General features: G+C 39.5%; 1 protein-coding gene across 2 annotated transcripts in view; it reads right to left on the bottom strand.

Moving 5' to 3' along the window:
- Nucleotides 1-20,976, bottom strand: part of GNAO1 (G protein subunit alpha o1) — a 687,967-nt gene that overhangs the window by 118,052 nt on the left and 548,939 nt on the right. For both annotated transcript variants that reach the window (XM_086947686.1, XM_086947687.1), the window contains exon 6: nt 15,472-15,601. In XM_086947686.1, the coding sequence (XP_086803812.1) occupies nt 15,472-15,601 (130 nt within the window). The remainder of the gene's footprint in view (nt 1-15,471; nt 15,602-20,976) is intronic.

The raw sequence follows: 20,976 nt of genomic DNA, 5'->3' as shown, positions 1-20,976 counted from the left end.
CGTCACTAGCATGTTCAGTGCACACTTGTGTGTTATGGTTACTTTCTCTAAAATTGTACTTTAGTGCTGATACAATTACTTACGAATGATAATCTATATTTGAATTAGAATTTATTTATTAATTGTTCGATTAATTAAAATCATTCCAGTAAGAACAAACACCATTAAAAGAATAGTAATTGAACTTAGCAAAAGTACCACCCTCCTTTCCCCGGCACCCTCCTGATCCAACTCACACCAGGATTTGTAGTTGACCATGTGTCCTTAAACTCACTTTGTAGTCTCCAGTGTTCTTTAAAACTCATTTTGATTAAAACACCTCATTAGTAATTTGAAAGCACAGTCTTAAAAAGGACTTGTAAAAAAAAGGGGACGCTCTCCTCAGGGCCTGTCAGGGACCAGTCCGCTTACTTCTGCAGGGTTTGGCATACCCGTGGCCAAAGTCGGATTGCTTTCATTCGAGGCCTTTAAGGCAACCCGGATCAGATGTGTAAATTTCCCCAGTCTTGCTAAGGTCATAGCGTTTGTTTTGGAAAAGCACAAGGCTGACGCTTCACTGCAGGTCTTTGCTCCGTTAACAGTACAAATTGGGCGCAGGAGTCTCAAACGTTTGTTATGAAGATTGGGGCTGCAGCATAGGAGGTGCAACCAGGATTCCCTCCTGTAGAGCACAGCCTGCATTTTGTGTTTTCTCACTTGTGGACCCATGCTGGATTGAAATCAGCGATACCTAATGTGGTAAGTCTTATGAACAATATTTTGCTTCAAACTTGTGGTGGTAGGGCCTCGCTTAGGTAGGGTTGGGCTTTGCATGGCGTGTACGATTTATTTAGTGGATCAAGATTAAAGCTTGAGAAGAGAGACTTCTGTCTAGAAAAAAATATATTTTATGCCTTCTTTCTTGTGGTCTCCCTTCTCTTGCCCCCTGGAGTGATTTATACTCACTTTGTAATTCTCCCCCCTAATGATTACCGTTTGAGACATTGTTCTTAGGCTACATACTCTACCCGGGTCTCAACTGGGTTCACAGGTTTACTCCTGTTTTCAAGTTCTTGGTATTATGGAATGCTGTGCATTTTCCTTGTTAGCGCCGGGTGCACCTTTCCCGACAGCTTCTTTACCTCTGAGCCAGCGTCAGTAATTCGGGGCAGGCGTAGAGGCAAAGGGATTCCCTCATATGCATGGGGCCACTCTCCCGTGTTAAGGAGGGAATGCCTTCTAGTGAGGGCCAGAGCTAACGGTATTAAAAAAGGGGTCGCACAAGCGCCTGTGGCTCCTTCTGTAATATGAAAGTGCCCCAGGGGGGTGCAAAGCAGGCGCTAACACCCGTTGCGCCCTAGGACACTTACATAATACGGCCCCCGTGGGTTTCAGGGTGCTACAAGGGTCCCACCTAGGAAGGCTTTTGAAGGAATACAGGCCAAACCATGGCGCTGATACTATGAGACTACGTTGGGGAAAGGACAAGTTTAGTTAAATGGCTTGAAAGGTTCCCCTTTAGTAATGCTCATTTTATTGCAGCAGAGAACCGCAAGGGCTGTGCAGATATTCATGATAATACTGATCCTGAAACCAGTTTGATGCTCCTCTGATTGGAAACTGCAGTTGTATTCTTACACAATTAAAGTAGAATAAAGATTTAAAAACAAGCCATAATAGTATAGTGAATAAGCCCACCCATGGATCAAAATATGCCCCCAAAGGGATAACGAAGTGATAGACTTAGTTTTCAGCAGAAAAGGCACTTTGCATGGTACTCCTCTGTGTCTGGGACTAATTCATTGCGGTTTCTTGAAAATGAGATGTTATTTCTTTGCTGACTAGTATGAAGGAGACATGTTTGGCTAATTACTTTATAACAGCAAACAACGTATCTAGCATAGAAATTGCAATGGGAGTTCATATTTACTATAAGTGTGTCAAGCACAGAAGATCTATTGCAAGTCCAAAGATTTTTCTATTTACAAACCAGATCACACCTTTGGAAAGTACAATTATTAATGCCACTAGAATGGGAAAGACTAGCTATGCAATGTCCTCAAATCACTAAAGGGACCAGAGTAGAAACATAATTAAAGGAAATGCATTTGCATTTACAAATTCAAACCTTTGTGACTCTAAAGAGATACACTTAGTTCAGATCGTTTAGGGACAAAGTGAAGGATCCCATGTCTAATAAGTAAGAGTCTCACACAGGTGACCGAGCACAACGACATCCAGATACTCCTTTCACCAAAATGGTCCTTAGGGCATGTGGAAAACCCTTCAAGACATGCAAGGGGTCGTTTTAATGTGAGCCCTTTTGGCCTGCTAAAGACAGAGGAAACCCTAATTAGAGTCTATTAAATACCATGACCATCCCAGTGTCCTTTGCATAAAACCACCCAATTCTAAATGATATTTCAAACATTTTAAAAATCATGTTCCTTACAAAATGGATATAAAGGAAAGAAAATGTCCATACATTCTAATATAGAATGACGTAGCATACTGGCATCTGTTCTAACAGTTGATAATGTTAATCTACACTTTTGATGGAGATTTTTTAAAGTTCGACAAGTGAGGACTACTGCACTAATCTTGGAAAAATCTGAATAGATGTATTAAAATCCATAGTTGAACCAAAATTAGGGATTCAATGTTTAAAAAGGGTATGTGCACACAAACATTGAACACAAAGGATGAAAACATGAGTGCTTATAAAAAGTAAATATAAAATTAGGCCTATTTAGTCTATAGAATTGAACCTTACATTAGTGAACCCACTGTTACAACAAGCACCTCTACATTTAAATAGAATAGCATTAAATATATTGCAGGGGAAGCAGACATTCAGTTCTGATGCCCAAAATGTAATGAGTAACTCAGCTGCGGCCACATGAGCCCTAAAGAAAGGGGGGCCTAGAATAAAAGTTAAATAGGCGCAACACAAGGCATAGTACAACTGCAATTATAAAAGTGATTCAAACACAAAAAAGTGACAAAAGACCAGTCATCAAACTTTGTAATCTCTTCTTACAGCTAAATATCACCAAAATCATTTGGCTTGCGAGATATACTGCAAACTTTTAATTACTCAAAACCACCAAAACAAACAATGTAAGATAAGAGAGGGTCTGAATCCTACTTGAAAAGGGATGCTCACTCAGCAGTCACAAAAAAAGGTTAGCCTGCCTCCCGCCCTATAGCTTTTCAGTAGGATTGGAAAAATAGTTATAAATCAAGATTGAAATTTGGATGTCATTTCCGAGACTCTCAAAAGAAACAGCTTTGAAAAAAATGTATGTCATTTAGCACCCAACACAGAGGGCCCCATCTTTGCTCTTACATTTTGGTGGCAAGAAAAGGTGCTTTAAGAAGAGGGGCAAAATTTGCATTAGGATTCTCTTGCTCACAATAATGGTACACTGCGCAGCCCTAGGGGCGTCCTTATTCAGAGATCGCAACTTTAGCAATGGGATTTTTTTTTCAGATTAAAGATGGCTGCCACAGGGCACTCCTTTAACCTTAAAATTGGAAGATCCCCACCATGTTCTGTAAGGAGCATTTTAGGACCTTAAGCAGCAGGAAATTCTGAATCTACTGACCAAAGAAACAGTAGAACCTTGCACTTTAAAAGCAACAACCACACAAAAATAGCTTTCAAACGTAGCAGTAGGTTTTATAAAGTCGGAGCATAATTGTCAACTAAGTTAGACAGACTTCAATTTCGAGGTCATTTTGTCAAAGAACTAACCAACATCAAGGCAACATGTGATTAACATTCCACTCTGATGATGTTTGTCAAATTACCAGCTACGGTCCAAACCTTAAAACCATTTAGTCCACTGTAAACCATAAATGTTGCCTCTAGTTTACTGTGTACTGTACAGGCTTCAAAAAGCTGGATTCAGAAAAGCTTCAAAACAACATAGTATATTTTCATAGACTTTTGGAAGAATATTTACCATGCAAGGTAAGCTTGGAAGCAAAAGTTTGAAATGTCATCGATAATTCTGCCTTCTGCATGAAACATTTGCATTACAAAGCAACACATTAAACCAACTGCTCATAATTAAAATATCAAAATATAATATTGCCAACATCAAAGAATTCTAGATGTAAATGAAAGCAAAACCATTATGCTTATATTAATGCAATGAAAGGTTACATTGTAGTAATTCAGGATCACAATCTTTTTGAGTAAACACTTCCTTGTTTTGAGATAAGCGGTTATACCCTACATTGAATTCTAATGTCATTTTAAACCTATATTGAGGAGGGAACCTGCTATTGTTAAAATGTTAAATATATATTCCTTCAAAACAATCTGAGATCTAACGACCCCCGCATGGAGACCGGGGCTACATGAACAGGACCCATGTGGGTCGAAACACATCATGTCATCTTGCCCAAAAACTAAAGTATTACCTAAAGCATTGCGCTCTAATGTGGCTTGCTCTCTCCGGTCCGGTGAAGAAAAGGAATTTGGTTCGACAGAGATACATAATCCTTCTCTTCAGTCAACAGTGCAACAAACACCGATCTGTAAATATCCACAATCTCATTAACACCAAACTCAACAGACCGCACTGGGCACCAGCAGAACAGTCTTTAACTCTCATGCCAGCCTCCAGTGGTCAGCATTGTACCTCATCTAGGGCCCAATGTAGGTAATCCCAGATTACTGATTCTTAAATACCGAATCATACCGATTCGGTATTTAAGAACTGGCAATCGGGATGTAGGTAATTTTACTGATTTAATTACCGAATCGGTATGATTCGGTATTTACCGAAGGCCCATAGGAATGAATGTCAATTACCGAATCGGTAAATACCGATTCGGTAATTGGGGGAAACATAGAAGGGTGGCAGGGTGTCACTTTGACACCCTGTTGCACCCCTCAATTGTACATGGGTGCACATGTTTCAGACATACATGCCCTTGCTATGTCTGCAATATGGCACTGTTTTGAAAGCAAAAAAAAAATTGATTTTTAAAGGGTTTTCATTATTTACGACCAACTTCTAGTTGGTGGTAAATAACGAATTCTTAAACCCCTGTAGCACTGATTACAGTGCTACCTACATGTCAAGATACAAATTCGGTAATTTTACTGAATCGGTGAAATTACCGATTCGGTAAAATTACCGATTCTGTATTTTAACATGCTCCTACATCCCAAACTCCAAATACCGGTCGGTAACGGCCGAAATCGGCTGTTACGGACCGGTATTTGCCTTCCTACATCTGGCCCTAAGTGTCTCACTGGTGTGAAGTTGTGCCTTTTTCAGAAGACACTTTGGGTTTGTCATTATCAAACAGCATATTGGACTCGTCTTAAACCCTTTAAGGATACTATTGACACTGGGTAGTATTCTCTGTCTTTTCCTCTAAAGCTGAGACAAGTTCTCTCATATATTTGCAAAACCACAGAAGAGGGACAACAGGAGCAGAATGGCTATCATTTTTAAGCAGCTCCCAAACTTTAAGTGAGCATCCAGAGGTTACAAGGCAGAATGTTGGATCTCAGTTTAGTATGTCGGATTCTCTCTTAGCTCAACAAGCATGCCTCTCAGTTTAGCCACAGGTTCAAAGTCTAGCATGCAAATTCTATTTTTCCCAGGTTAGTTCTAGATTTGGTAATTAGGTCTGAATGTGGAAAGCAATTTTAAAGATATTTATGTTAGCTTTACATTCAGGAGGCAATTCATACAATTATGTCATAAAAGGAAAGGCTTCACAGTATCCACTATGCCGATGGTAATCTACAAATTAACAAATTAACTTAGAAGAGAAATAGGTTATTATTTTGAATACAAATATACTCTGGCTGAAAAAGCAGATGTCAAATAGAGCTGTCTAACAGAAATCACATGCGCAAAGCTCAGTCCCTTTTATAAGCTTATAAAAACTTTAATACACAGAGTGAACTAGAACATAACAAGCATTTCCATAAGCAATTTAAAACTCTTCATATCAAGAAATATGTAAGTTATTTAAAAGTTGTATTTCTGGGTAAGCAAGCCTACCACAAGGCTGAAATCGTCTAAACTAAAAATACATCTGTTGCTATGAATTAGATGACTGATCTCTTTGTAAGGTAGGAAAAATCCCACCATCCTAGGTTTTGTGTCAATTCTCAAATATTTTTTTCCCAAGAAAATGAACTTTATAAAATAAGATATGACAACTAAGCACATGCATCTCTATCCTACCAAGCTCAGTGTACAAATGTTCTCCAATGCAAAATTATTTTCTTAGGAAATGGTGACCTAAACCTGTTGGTAATCTTGATCCAGAACCTCAAACATGGTAACTGCACGCAACGCATGAGTGAATCCTCTTTTCAGCCTCTTGATGGTGGTGCAGGATATTGTCAAGGAATGTCATGAAAACATGGCTTGCTATAATTAAGACAGAGGATTATAGAATATTTAAAACAATCTTAGTGAAATTTACAAAAAGTACTAAACCCCAAATTGTATACGCTATCAGCCATTCATGAACCTGCAAACTATCTCTGAAACTGTACCGAAACTGTCATTGAACAGCCTTAGGTCCAACTGATTCACGCTGGAATGCTTTGTGGTGATTCACTCTGGGTTTAAGTGAGGCAAAGACACAGAGGCCATCGTAAAAACGATGTTATTGGCCATATAGACCGATATATGACGGAATTCTACCAATTTATGAGCTGTCTGCTACTACCTTTGATAACGCTGACAACCATTATAGTTGGAAAGACGGCCATCTCTCAGGAACATATTACACTGACAGTGTTCCTTAGAGAAAATATCTCACTGGGTGAGACTATGTTCCAACAAATATGGGGACATTAGTTGTTAGTATAGGGTCCTGTTAAAGTCTCTTCTTTGAGATGCCAATATCTCTTCTCATTCAAACCTTCAATTTGCAATGTCATTCTTGTACCCGGTACAAAGACTAATCCACAGTTTACTGCGCACTCACACCAGCTCATCTGTCTCCTGCAGTGCCCTTGGGTCATTGACAAAAAGCTGTCCCTACAGTGGACTCCACTCATTTCTTTTGGGCACTACAGACATTTCTGGCTAGCCGTGCTGAAAATGTGCTAGTTAGCAGAGCTCCGACTACTCAACAGTTAGGAATCTAAAAAGACATTTTCTGGCATTCAGGTGTGCTCTAAAAAAACACTGCACAATATTTATTTGCTGTGGCATGTATGAAGAGTAGGACAGCAATACTGCTCAGCCTCTACAGACTATTCTTTTCTTTAAAATATATTGTATTATCAATTGCAAAACCATAATGCATGATATGGAGAAAAGTGCCATCATTTTACCTCAATAAAACCCCACACACCCGACCTACTCATTTAAATAACATATTTTATCATTGGTACAGAACATATTTCATAGCAAATTCATACAAGGGGAGAGAGAAAAAAGAAAAGAAAAAAAGAAAAAGAAAGAAAAGAGAACAATCCCTATGGGACAGAAAAACATTAAATCCTAATATACACCTAGTGAAAGTGCATTGTAGCTAACATCCGTAGGTGGCGTGCCTTTTCATTTCTGCTTCCAACAGCCTGGAATAAGCTGCCAATTGAACTACGGAAGGAGACTAATTTGTTGGCCTTCCGAAAGAAACTAAAAACAGTTCTTTTCCAGCAAGCATGGGGTGTTCTGTAACTTTTTATTAACAGTTGTCCTTCACAGTACCTGATGTTTGGACCCTGACCCTGATAAAGCGCTTAGAGACCCCTGGGTTATAATGCGCTATATAAGTCGAATAAATAAATAAATAAAATAAACATCCGCAACTCCTCTATCCAATCCAATATAAGTCCCCATATCTTAAGACCCTTCCTTTTACTACGGCTCCCCTTCCTTGAAAGAATTGCCTTTTCTAGATTAAATTGCCAGCACCCTTGTTAACCATTGTTGAAACACTGGTGGATTGTTATCTAGCCTTGCCGAAGCAATACAACGGTAGTTGGTCATGGCAATAAAGACCAACACTCTACCTCTTACCGGTCTCTCAACTTCCAATACTCCCAAAAGAATCACAGCGGGGGAGAAGGATACCTGAATATTTAATTGGTTATTAAAAAAATCTGTGACCTGAGTTAGAGCCTGGCAAGTGGCAAAATTATGTACCATATCAGCCCCCCTAAGTTGACTTCTACCATCCCCCCATTTGATACTCCTCTGAGGAGTGTGATATAGATTAAAACAAGTTTTATAATACTGTACATGTAGTTTAGAAGATAAGAACGATGCCTCGGCCAGAGAGAAGGATTCCTGGAAACTAGATTCCGGGATGGCCAGTTGTTCTTGCCATCTCAAAGAGTGTTTGTCAATGTCATCCTTCATACGTTTGTAGAGAATGGAATAGATCATACCAATTGAAGGTTTGCGTCCTGCTAAAAGAGCGTCAACCAGGTAGCACATTTGGAATCTGATCGCCCCTCCACCCTTGCGATATAAAAAAATCCCTGACTTGTAGGTACTTCAAAAATCTTTATGACTAAAGCCAAATTCACACCTGATCTCTTGAAATGATTTTATACCCATGGTGGAGAAGAAAAAGCCCACCTTGTTTAAGCCAGTTTTGACCAAGAATAGGGTATATTGGTCCCACAAGATTTCTGGGAGATACGTGTTCTCATTCAGGGGGGGAATAAAAATGAAGCCGGCCCAGACCCGTTAGTTTACGGACTGTTGACCAGATTTTAAAGGTATTCAATAAGGTTTTAAAGCAAACTCACTTGAAGTAGTTCAGCTCAATTTGCCCCACGCCCCTTCACCTACCAATAATTCATATGGGGAAGGGAAATATTCAACTCCTAATTGCCGGGATGTTTTCTCTTGTAGCAGGGGCCCCAAATTGTGTAAAACAGTAGCCCAGTAAACTTTAAGTTTGGAAGTCCCCACCCTCATTGGTCTTTAGGGAGGGTCAGAAATGTTAAAGCTCTCCTTGGTTTTGTGTACAACCAAACAAATCGGGTGATCGACTTGTCTAATTCTTTAAGCCAAAAGTTTCCTATCTCTAAGGTGATAGCATAATAAATCATTTTGGGGAAGAAAATAATTTTAATAACGTTACATCGGCCAGCCAGGGATAGGTTATTCAACCTATGTAGGTCTTAGATTTTTCAAGCAAAGGCTCGAAATTGTCCTTAACAATACAATCCAGAATGGGGGTGATGGCAACTCCCAAATATATTGCACTTGTGGCTAACCATGAATCCTGCAGGGATATCTGATTATTTACCAAAATTAAAATGTTTCCCCTATTTAGAGAACAGCCCTAAATACGTCCGAATTCCGCCGCCTCTTTCTCAATCTCAGCAATTGCTATAGAAGGTGCGGGCGTAACTAGGACAATATCATCAGCGTACGCAAGAGTTTTTGTATCCCAACCGTTAAAAACCATAGTGGGGGATTCTCCCATTAAACTCAAGCCTACGAATAAAAGGGTCTATATAAAAGGAGAACAAAAGTGGAGAACAGGGGCCGCCCTGCCTAGTCCCTCTTGAGATCACAAATGAATCAGAGAGTTCCCCTGCGACAAACACCCTAGCCTCGGGCTTAAAATATAGTGCCTTAAGTGCTTGCCGGAACTTGGTTCCTTTATTTACTTTTTCTAGCATGTTCCACAGGTAGTGCCAGGAGACCCTATCAAAAGCTTTCTCTGCATCCAGCAGAATCAAAGCCATAGGGTCTCCTGCCACCTGGGCAGCGCCAAACAGTGTAATTACACATTAATGTGGTCTGTGGTGTTTCTCAAGGTATAAACCCATGTTGCCGCCCAGTTACTACTTTGCTGATGATTGGGGACAATTGGGAAGTTAGGATTTTGGAGCATATTTTAGAGTCCCCGTTAATCACTGTGATCGGTCTGCCGGACCAGAGTTCACTTACGGGTTTGTTCTTTTTAGACTGACTATTTATAAAGCTCACTATTGCTGAGGCCTCTTGGCGCTTAAGTGTGTGCAAACCGGAAACAGCTAACAGATTGAAAGGAGATTTTAGGGAAAACCACAGTCTTTGCCTGCGACCATGAAAGAGGGGGCTTGTTTCCTTCAAACATATACGTGAATAATCCTATTAGGCAATCCCTCAGTTCTGAAGCAAATACTCTGTAAAATTTAACCGGGATGCTGTCCTTCCCAGCTGCCTTCCCTGTCACCAAAAACGAGATAGCGGTTAAAATCTTTTCCCAATGAGGGGTCCCTTCTAAACTTCTAAACCGGCCTGCTCTTATTCACCAAATCAAGGGAGTAGAGTTAGATCCAGATAGTCAAAGATATCATCGTGCTCTCCCTTGCAGGAGTCCAGATACAGTGTCTGATAGAATCTTTTGAACGCCGACCTTATTCCTGCTGGATCGGAAATCCTACCCTGTACTGGATCCCGTATCCCCCTAACTTCATTCTGACCTCACTTTTGTCTGGTCCTTATAGCAAGTGTATGACTGACTTGTTCACAGTTTTCGTAGGCTTGTTCCCTTATAAACTAGGAATTTGCCTGCTCTCTTTGCTATCGTGATATCGTTTATAGTTACTTTTGCCATCATAACCCCCATCTGCACCTCTTGGATATCTTCCCCTTGCTGTGTGGCAGTTATTAATTCCCTTTCTTCCAGGGCTAGTGTGGCATATAGCACCAGCATTTTCTGTTTTCCTTCCTCACTCTGGTTAACGTGAACTGCAGGGTTTCTCCCCGAATCCCCGCTTTCAGCGTATTCCAAACAATTTCCAGTGAGGTACTATCTAAGTTTTCCCTAAGAAATAGTGCTATCCTGCTCCTCATGTGGGTAAGGTATTGGTTATTAACCAGTAATGCCCGCTCAAAGCTCCAATATCTACCCTTTTTGCGGGGCCCGTCCTTTTTAATTACTAAAACAAGAGGGCTATGATCCGACAAGACCTGGGGGTTAATTTTGATATTGCACGCTTGGAATATAGAATGTGAGACAAAAAAATCTAATCGAGCATGTGACTGGTGAGGAGAGGAAAAAACTCTACAGACTATTCCAAGGAGGAGCTGTTCTCTTTACCACATATTTTTGGTTTGGTAATATTTCCAACCCTTTTGTAAAATCAAGAACTTCAGGCAAACTGTGATTGGCCTGCCTAATAGGCACATTCTCTCAGAAATGAGTTTACTTATCAGATCAAATATCTTTGAGACAACCCAATCTCCATTCTTTTTGATTATCACCACATTTTGTTTCTAAATTCAATGTTTTTTCAACTGGTAATAGAGTAATCTTTCATGCAAATCATATACTAAAATTAGTCTAGGCTTTATCTTTCCTTGTGACCTAATGCCCAAAATGTTTTAAAACCACTATATTCATATGTGCTAATTCTACAGTGCACTTGACTTAATGTACTACCTCACCCTTGTTTCTGTATTTATTTTAAATGTTTTAACAGTTTGGCAAATGGGACATGTTTTTGTTTTATTTTGCAATATCCACTTGTAGTATTTATTAACTTAATGTATTGCTCATGTTGTCAACATACAAAAAAACTGACCGTCTAAAGAGATTGTATGACAGAGAAATGACTATATGAAATAATTCATGCAATACTTGACCTCCAGTAAAATACAGTCCTTCAAAATAACAGAATGCACATTCAAGTAGAAGAACATGAACTGAAGTGAAATCTAGGGCTCAAGGCTATTGGTGTACCTCAGTAAACTAAACGTGCACAAGTTATGGTATTTACAACAGGAAAATCCAATTATTCATATTTTACAGAAACATGAAAGGAAGAATTATGCCTTTACAAAATGTCTTTACTTCCATGGAAATTCTATCAGCATGGTGACATTTCCTTGTGAACCTACTCCAATAGACCAATTTTGTGGATGTTTGAAGGTAGGTCCACATATGGCAACTCCACAAGCTCAAACATGTGTGGGTATTCAGTACATTCTTGCAGGTAGATTCCCTCCCCAAATACTCTTAATTTACTCCGATCAAGAACAGAAGTAAAAGCAATTTTGGGAAGAGAGCGTTCTCAAAAAATAAAGAGTTACTTATACATAGGGAAAAAATCTCTTTGGAGAAACAAGGAAAAAAAGCATTAAAGGTGCAAAAGGTGCAAATGGATAATAATGCAACTGTTGGAGATTTTGGGGGATTTTTCTGGAGTTCCATGACATTATTATACCAAACATGTGAGGGAATTGGATGCAAAACAGAATCTAAATAGGAGATAATTTTTCACAACATCCAAGAAAATAAAAGAATTTAGCATTCACTCCATTGTTGGACATTAAAAAAAGTATATAAAATACTTATTTTCAGTAAAGCATAGTTACATGAAATATAGCAACAAGCCATGTGTCTACTATAACAAGTTTAATATTGAAAATCCGCATTACCGATCACCAAAAGAAAAGCACAATGGACAGAAAAAATGCATTTGGATTTTCAGAAAAAAAATGCATTTTCTCAAGTCCTGTAAATCTTTTTCATTCCATCCCAAGCTCCCCCATGCCCAGGCACAATTTACAGGAGGACAGGAAACTAAACCTTAAAGTAATCAAAAACAAACAAGACTTTTAAACATTAAGGAGAAAGGACACATTTTAAAATACAGATTCTGAAGACCAGCAAACCACATAAGTCATTCAAATTGGAAACTTGGGGTTAAGTTCAGGTGTGGCCCGAATGGTTTATATTCGACTAAAACAATGATAGTGATTTACAATGCTGGACTGCAAATTATAAAAACTGTTTTGAAAAGAATAAGTCACCAGCGCTGCATCACAACAAAATATAAATAGATCTACAGTTTATGCCAGTGCACAAATCTGGCTAAATTGAATAGGAATTGTTACAGATAGCCTAGATTTAATACATCAAAATGTGCTAAAACAACATAACATTTCTCCAAATTGTTATTAAAACTTATGTCAACCAAACTAATGATAAATCATAACATGTATCAGTAAATATCGCTGCTGCACTGATTTTGTAATTATACACCTCAATACAAATTGTTATACAACTATTAAGTAGCTTTGGTAAAATATCTTTATGGTATATGTAACGGCAAATGAAGGAGGGCCTTCTTAATAGAAAGGAACTGGTTAAAATTACCCTACATTTTCTATTTCTATCCCGAATTTGATTCAAAGTCGAATGTGCTATAACATTTCCATAATTACTTATTGTTCAATATTTCAGGAATAGGTGAACCCTTTATATGGTTGAATTCAAGTAGAAGTGTAGCTGTGCGAGTTTCAACTGACCAAATGTAAAATCTTTTAGCACAGTCATCCGTTGCACTATATTCAGCAGCCACTTGGGTTGACCATGCTGATCAAGGGTGCAAGGAGTTGGATAAAAAACTCGTACTGCCAATTCCCAAATTAACTTTAACCTTTCTTGCAGCACAAAAAGGAAAAGGTAATAAAGCATTTTGCCTTTCAGCAGAAGCAGATAGAAACAAAAGATCTTAAGTATTAATTGGAGAGAACCGCATAAAATAAACAAATTCTCAATTAAAACCTAACTTTTGAACACATTTAGATGATCAATATAAAAAGACATACTGGATTACTAAAGTCTTTCATCAGATGTGTAAATAGGGAGTACCAACTAACTGTTTTCAAATAATTGAACAGAAGTGGTGGTGCTGTCATTCCTAGAAATCGGATTTTGTTGTGAAATAGCTAATGATCTTACATAAAACTTTTTAAAAGCCAAATGGCACCACACAAATTGAGATGTCAGCTTTACTATTTTGAAAACTGTGTGCATTACATTTTTTCATCCTTTTTAGGTGTTACAATAAAACACACACACACACGGTTGGTTGACCAAATGGCTCTATGTCACTTGTACAAAACTGTTCCAGTCTTGAGGTTTCGTCACATTGTTATGAAATGTGTTTGTTGTATATTTTACATTAATACAAAGAACTACAACAGCTCTCAGATAGCAATGATTTAGCGTATGAATGACCAGAACTGTAAATGCGATGTGAAACAGTCATTCGGTCATTTTTATCACAAATATTTGGACAGGGACTGGACAGAGACCGTGGCTGTTAAGGATATAACCTGGTAATATCCACTCTGGTCATAATATCTATGACCCCAGGACTCCACTCTACTGTCCTCCACCACTCCCAAAATGTTTAAAGGTCGACCTCTTGGCTAACAAGCCAAGATACGTTGTATAACATTAGGCTTCTTGGCTACTCTGCCTAAATTGAATAATTAGATTTGATTAAGAAACAAATAATTCCCTGTTGTATAGTCTTGTCCTAGTACCTGGCAGTATTAGAATGTGACAACCTGTAACACTAACTCCAAACAATCCCAACAAAAATCTAAAATGGTGAAAGTGTTTCTCCAAATGTGTTACATTAGTAAAAGAGGACCTTCAAAGCAATTCTGCAATCATGTAATCTCAAGTACGAAGACGGAATTCAAGGACGCACGTTCTCCGTGTGTGAGAATGAGTAGCATACTGATAAATGCAGTCCCAAACAGAACCTGAATGGGTGCATAAAAATGAGTCACCCTTCAAACACACTCAAGGATAAGAAAATTGGAAACCACAAATCTATGACAATTACAGAAAAGGTCATTCAATAACAGCATACAAAAACGATCAGAGTGTGTTGCTTCCAGTAGACAAGCACAGTCCCTAACTGCATCCGGTGAGGCTACAGAGGATACCTAGTGGGCAGCTGGTTCTTGGAGCCACAATGTGGACCAGCCTGTGACCACACTAGTAGAATCGAGAATTTCGTAATTTGTGTACAAGAAATCAAGATCATTGAAATTTACAGCATGTTACTGACAGGCATTATTCAACGTCTACCACTATCCAAAGTAACAAGAGATTTGCAGGGAGAAGCTTCGGACTATTTAAAGAAACAAAAACACTAGCTGTGATCATAATTCATGCTCTAGTGATGAAAAACGTTATTAAACATTCAAATCAGAATGTACATCTCTGGTCCTTATGACCACTATTATACCAAGTTTTCAAGATAACCACCGTCCATTAGAAAGTAATTATGCTAGGTTTTCAAATTAACCACATATGTCCTTTTACTATCTTTGCATGTAGGTAGATATGCTAAACATCTGTCAGGGTTAGGGCTGCAGAGGGGTAAAACAGGGTTTGCCTTACACCAAAATGTGTATTGCTCATATTATTTGACAATTACCACACCATCCTATAGCAGGTAAGCTTGACAGTAAAAAGTGGCTTGAAATAACCACATACCAGAAACGAGTCTCTCGGAAACTCTTATCCAACACTGCTGAAAAATGTTGGCGCACCACCCCTCAAGATAGTCATTATCTCAAAGAAGATAAAGTATCACATAGTTTAGCATAAAAAAGCATCTTTTCCTGGAGTGAATAAGAGCAGACTGGAGTCGCCTGGCTCCCTGCATCTAGAGAGGAGAAGCCATGCGCAGTAAGTGGTAGAGAATGAGCAGAGCTGCCTGCAGGCACTCACCGTGGTTTCGTCTTCATGCAGCACCTGATCATAACCACTCAGTGCGACGCAGAAGATGATTGCGGTGACATCTTCAAAGCAGTGGATCCATTTCTTGCGCTCAGATCTCTGGCCTCCCACATCAAACAGCCTGGAGAAGATAAGAAAACATCTTGCATCAGTCATGGTTGTACCTGAAGGGGCACAAGCTGGTGCTCTGCGTCAGAGCGTCTCTGGTGCCTTATTCACATCATCACAGCAAATCATTTGCCTCCTCTCTCCCAGGTTTTCACAACTGGTGAGAGGATTTTCATGAGCATCAAAACTGTTCTTCACTTCGCATATGCTGATTAATACCGAATATCACTGAAACCAGCCATCGCAACAGACACATTACAACCTCTGTCAGTAAGCAAGGAAAAAAGACTAATGTAGAGTTTCATTTGTCCAGGAGATAATTAGGCCAGGTATTTCCAAATTTTGAAGGCACTATGCTTGCTTTTTTAGGGGTACGAGTAGACGCTCAAACACTGTGATCGAATAGATTGGGCCATCACCCACAGCATGCGGTTTACTGTTTTACATTGATCATAACAGGTAATCTCATTATATGGAACAAACATATCTGCCCTTAAAATATGTTTTCAGTGTTACTAACAATCAGCTTTGTCCTATTATGTCATGATACATTTGCTAAAATAAATGGGTGCTACACTTAAAAGTAATGTGAATGTGTAGTCTGAAGTCAAAAGAAAAGTGGAATAATACGCAAACGAGGATTGTATCCTTATGGTATATGTGAGTCTGCATTTCATGTAGGCTTAATTGATGAGTGGAGGCAGCGCAAATTATGGTGAACAGGACCAGTTCCACCGGGTGCAAGGGAGAGCAGCAGCAGTTTAGGTGAACTGAAGAGCCAACAAAGAAGACTCTCCCAGCACAGACAGGGGCGTAGTATGACTTACAACCCCAACTATCTCTGTGATCAGTAGCTAGCAGTAACTTTATGTGGTCTCCCTGTAGAGCTAGAAAGAGTGAAAACTTTAAGCTGACATCCACAGTGGTGGCGATCACAAGGAACATAGAATCCTGCAGCTGAAGTATCACAAATACCGAAAAGTGGAATAATGGGATTGAGGAGAGTGGATGAAGGGTGAAAGCTAACTGTACAACAGGCTGGTTGCTGTTTCTCTACTGTTCAGCTGGCATATCGATGATCATCATAATATCCTGATTTTTCAGCCCTTTCTTCCATTGAAAGCTCTCTCCCAGAGGTCAAATAGGTGGTGTGCAAAGGAACAACATTTGTGGTGTGCACACTCTCATCTCACTTTGTATCAAATAGGTGTGTCTGCATTCCTCAAGTGAATACAGCAGGCTTAGCCATGGAAATTGAGAAGCCCACAGAGTTAGGAAGGTGGAACTAGAAACGAATGCCACTCTTGGAAAACAAACAAACACACACACTGAGAATTTAGGAAGGAAAGCACTGAAATATCAGACTTATTAAAGGGACAGGAAGGAAGATTACGCTATGTTTATACATATCCTGGACCCAGAAATAACTTTTGCAAATGCTAGAAGTAACATCATGGGCTCATGTAACTTCTCTGTATATTCTACCCAATACAATTCTACCAAATAAAGTACTTCAGAAATAAACAGTCTGCAAGCACCACTGAAAACAAACAATTATCTATGCAGCATGGAAAGAGACAAGCTGATCTATCACACTGGGGTAACACTGAAGACCAAGTTTCTAATTTGTGGTTCTGGTTTTATGACCCCAGCGTGGAGACCCTGAAAGACAACATGAAATAAAGAGAACTTGCCATTCCTGCTGAATTTTGGAAGACATTAAATGAAGAATGGGATTTTTTCTGAAAGTGAACTGGTAGTAAATCAAAGAAACTTGAAAAAACACTAATGGGTGTGGTCAGAATAGAAAACAATTTGAGCATCTCGAGCATTGCTAAAAAGATCAAGACTTTTTAGAAACTCTGTCTTGAAAATACAATGGGAATACTGGCACAATCAGAAATTAGAACGTTTGATTCTAGCTTTGATCAAAACAATGTTGAGTTTTATCACTGGGGCAAAAGTGTCATGCATTCACATATTACGGAAGATAATCCATTTGACCTACACGAGAAACCACAAGTTTGCAAATAACTCTTACGCAAATGATTATAAATTAAAGAGCAATCAGAGTAATAATTCGGGGAAACATCAGTAGATGTGCCTCAACTACCACTAGACAACATGCAGCTCTACTTGAAAATTATGTTCCTAGAAGACATCACCACTGCCTCTCAAACCTTCGCTGGATCCAGTCCTGGGTGACTATGCTTCACTTTAAACTGAACTTATTCAAAAATTAATTTCTCCTAGTCTACCCTGCCAATAGACACTCCCGAGCTCTTAAGTGCCTTGAGGAGTGTTCCCTGCCAGACAGCAAACCGAACATTGTTGAGCGCAACAAATCCCTGGGATTCAATCTACAACCAACACCTAAACTTTCGGGACCACCTCAATAATCTAGCAAAGGGAGCACAATTCCAGCTCAAGCTATTAACACAGATCAAATGAGTAATCTCAGCTAATTTCTCAAACTAGTTATTCAATCCTTGGTACTATTAAGACTAGATTACAGCAACTCTCTTCTGGTGGGGATTAAAAACGGACCAAATGCCTGACAAAAACTCTAAAAACAGCCGCAAGACTAGTCTCAGGATCCAGGAAATTCAACTATATCTCACCCACACTGGCATCCCTCAACTGGCTCTCCTTGGAAGCTAGGATCCTTTTCAAACTAGCCTGCGTTAAGCATATGACACTAGAAGAGACCAGCCCTATATAACTTAACTGGAAACTATGAATTTCAGGAAGGCAACACAGTACAAGAAGCACAGATTTGCTACCTCAGGAATACCTTACCAGAACGAAATCAAGATTTTTTAAACCATTCCTCTCAGGGTCTGTACTATGGAACTCCTTACTTCAACACATCAGAACAATTCCATCACGCAACTTTCAAAAAGCAACTGAAACCCATACTCTTCCAATGCCACCTGCAGTCCTCTATATGCTGAGCCTCTTCCCAGGGCAGGAAGTCTGACCGAGTGCTCTTCTGTATATTATATTGCTTGCAACCATCCTGCAGAAGCTCTGACCCCTTATAAAGGGGACAAAAAATGTATATTGGATGCCTATATCTTAAGGTGGCTTGGAAATTAACTTCTTGCTTGCTACCTTTTTTTAATTTATATCTTCTTTTTTTCCTTCATTTGATTTCCTATGATATAATTAGTTCCTGTGTAAAACGATCTGATACCCTCCAGTCTTGTTCGCTCTATACAGTAACTGTAAGGAAAATATTACTTACCCTGTAAGCATCTATTAGTAGCTTGTAGTGTTGTATATTCATATGGTTTGCATACTGCTCCCATCTAGTGTTGGGCTTGGATGATTACAAGTTGCTTTTCTTCAAAGAAATTCTTTGAGTCATGAGGTATAGTGACTCCTTCTACAGTCTGTATAATGCATTTCATGTTTCTAGGCTCTTTTGTTAGATTGTTTTTTAGCTCAAGTATTGTTACAGAGAAGATGAACATGCAAGTGAATGTTATAATGATTTAGAAAAGGTTACAAAATAAGTATATACTTCAACCAAAGCTGCAGGAGAGGAGGGTGGGTGCATATAAATCTACGGCATTACACACTACGAATAGATGCTTACAGGGTAAGTAACATATTCCCTTTGTAGCTGTGTTCTGGCCGAAGATACATATGCTTAGCATCGTATGTAAGGCAGTGGTCCTCCTGAGCGGTGGTTAGCTATTGTTTGAGGTAGATATTTGAAGAAGCGTTTGTAACACAGCTTGACCCATCTTGTTGATTAGCTTGCCAGAGGCTTCAGATGCAGACTGGCTGGTTGAGATACTCTTGGTTACTCAGCAAATACGATTTATTTTGCAACGTTTCTAATGTCAGCCTGATAATTCATAAATGCATTTAATAATTAACAGGCTGACAAAAGAAATGCTGCAAAATGAAACGGACTCGCTGAGTAACCAAGAGTTTCTCAGCCAGCCAGTCTGCCTCTGGAAAGTTTTTAAGACCGCTCTAGCCCAGAACTTGAAAACAAATTATCTGCTGGGTGCAGGAAGCACAGAGCACTGTCAGTTAACATAAAGAAACATTTAACACGCAGTTAACAAAAAGAAACATTCGGGACTAAAAGTAACAATATACCATTTTACCTCACATGCAGACTTTAATCAAATCTGTTAGAAATCCCTTCAATTGCACTGCACACTCTTTTCTTAACCTCTTTAGAGGTTCCTTCACACACTGACCAGTTTGTTTCCCTTTTTTGTACCAATTAGGCTGATCTGATCCCAATATCTCTTCTTCAAAGGTTTCCTTCCTCTTTGGGAGTGTCTGCAAAATCTTTGCCCCTACTTTTCCTGGGCCGGGATGAATAAATATACTGTTTTGTTCTTTGTCTAATTAACCTTGAAGCTTTTCAAGAACTGGTTGTGGGGGCCACTGTTTAGGCGCCAACACAGTCATTGTAGTTTTTGGCATTGGTGTTATTTTCGGTGCCGAAATGGTAGTAGCCGAAGGCAACATGGGATGTTTTGGTGACGAAGATGTCTTGAAATGTTTCGGCACCTAAAGTGTTTTGGATACCATTGGTGACTGTTTCGGCTCCATCGCCTTAAGGTGTGTGGATTCTTGTTTTTTCGGTGCCAGCACCGATGAAAAACTGGGGGCTTTAAACTTCTCGAAAATTGTCAATTGGTTAGCAGCTGGAGGGACGTGGGTTTGCCCATTAGTCTGTTTTCGGAGACAACCATGGCCCAAGGGCAGTGGGGGTCTGTAAGCCACTTTAGTTTTGTTTTATTGACTTTGTAGGGGTATGGAAGGCTTTTGCCTGCATACCCGCGTGCCCTTGTGTGGAAAGTCCAGGATTTGAGTCAAAGGTTTTGCTACTGCTAGTCAAAAGTATAGGGACGACCGTGTTCACTGCTTGTGTCTCAGCTTCCTCTTCCTCGTGTACTTTGTATGGGGACTGCACCTCGAAGATATGAGGCGGGTCATGAGCATACTGTGACTGCATGGTGGAGTACGGTGGGCTAAATGGCTTTCTCGCTGCAGTGTCTCCCACAACACCTTGACGTCCTCTGTGGATAAGCAAAGGTTACCCACATTGTGCTGGTCCTGCCTGAAATTATTGGCGTGACACTCTGACAAAAACTGAATGGCGTCTTTTCATTCCTCGTCTATGTCGAGTGTATGGAGTTCACCATTGTTGATGTTAGTGCCGAAGTTATCAAAGTTATAGGTGGAGAAAGAAAACCGGGTGCTGGAAAGACCTTGTGGCAGTACTTAAGATTTGTCCCGGAGCTGCAGATTGACTCAAAGAACTTCTTCGACGAAAAATAACTTGTAATCATTTTAGCCCAACACTAGATGACAGTAGTATGATAAGCATATGTATCTATGGCCAACACATGCTAC

The sequence above is a fragment of the Lissotriton vulgaris genome, chromosome 12 (genome assembly GCF_964263255.1).
Source record: "Lissotriton vulgaris chromosome 12, aLisVul1.2, whole genome shotgun sequence".
NCBI classification, from domain to species: domain Eukaryota; kingdom Metazoa; phylum Chordata; class Amphibia; order Caudata; family Salamandridae; genus Lissotriton; species Lissotriton vulgaris.
The sequence above is the reverse complement of the archived record's forward strand: the minus strand, read 5'-3'. Positions and strand labels throughout refer to the sequence as shown.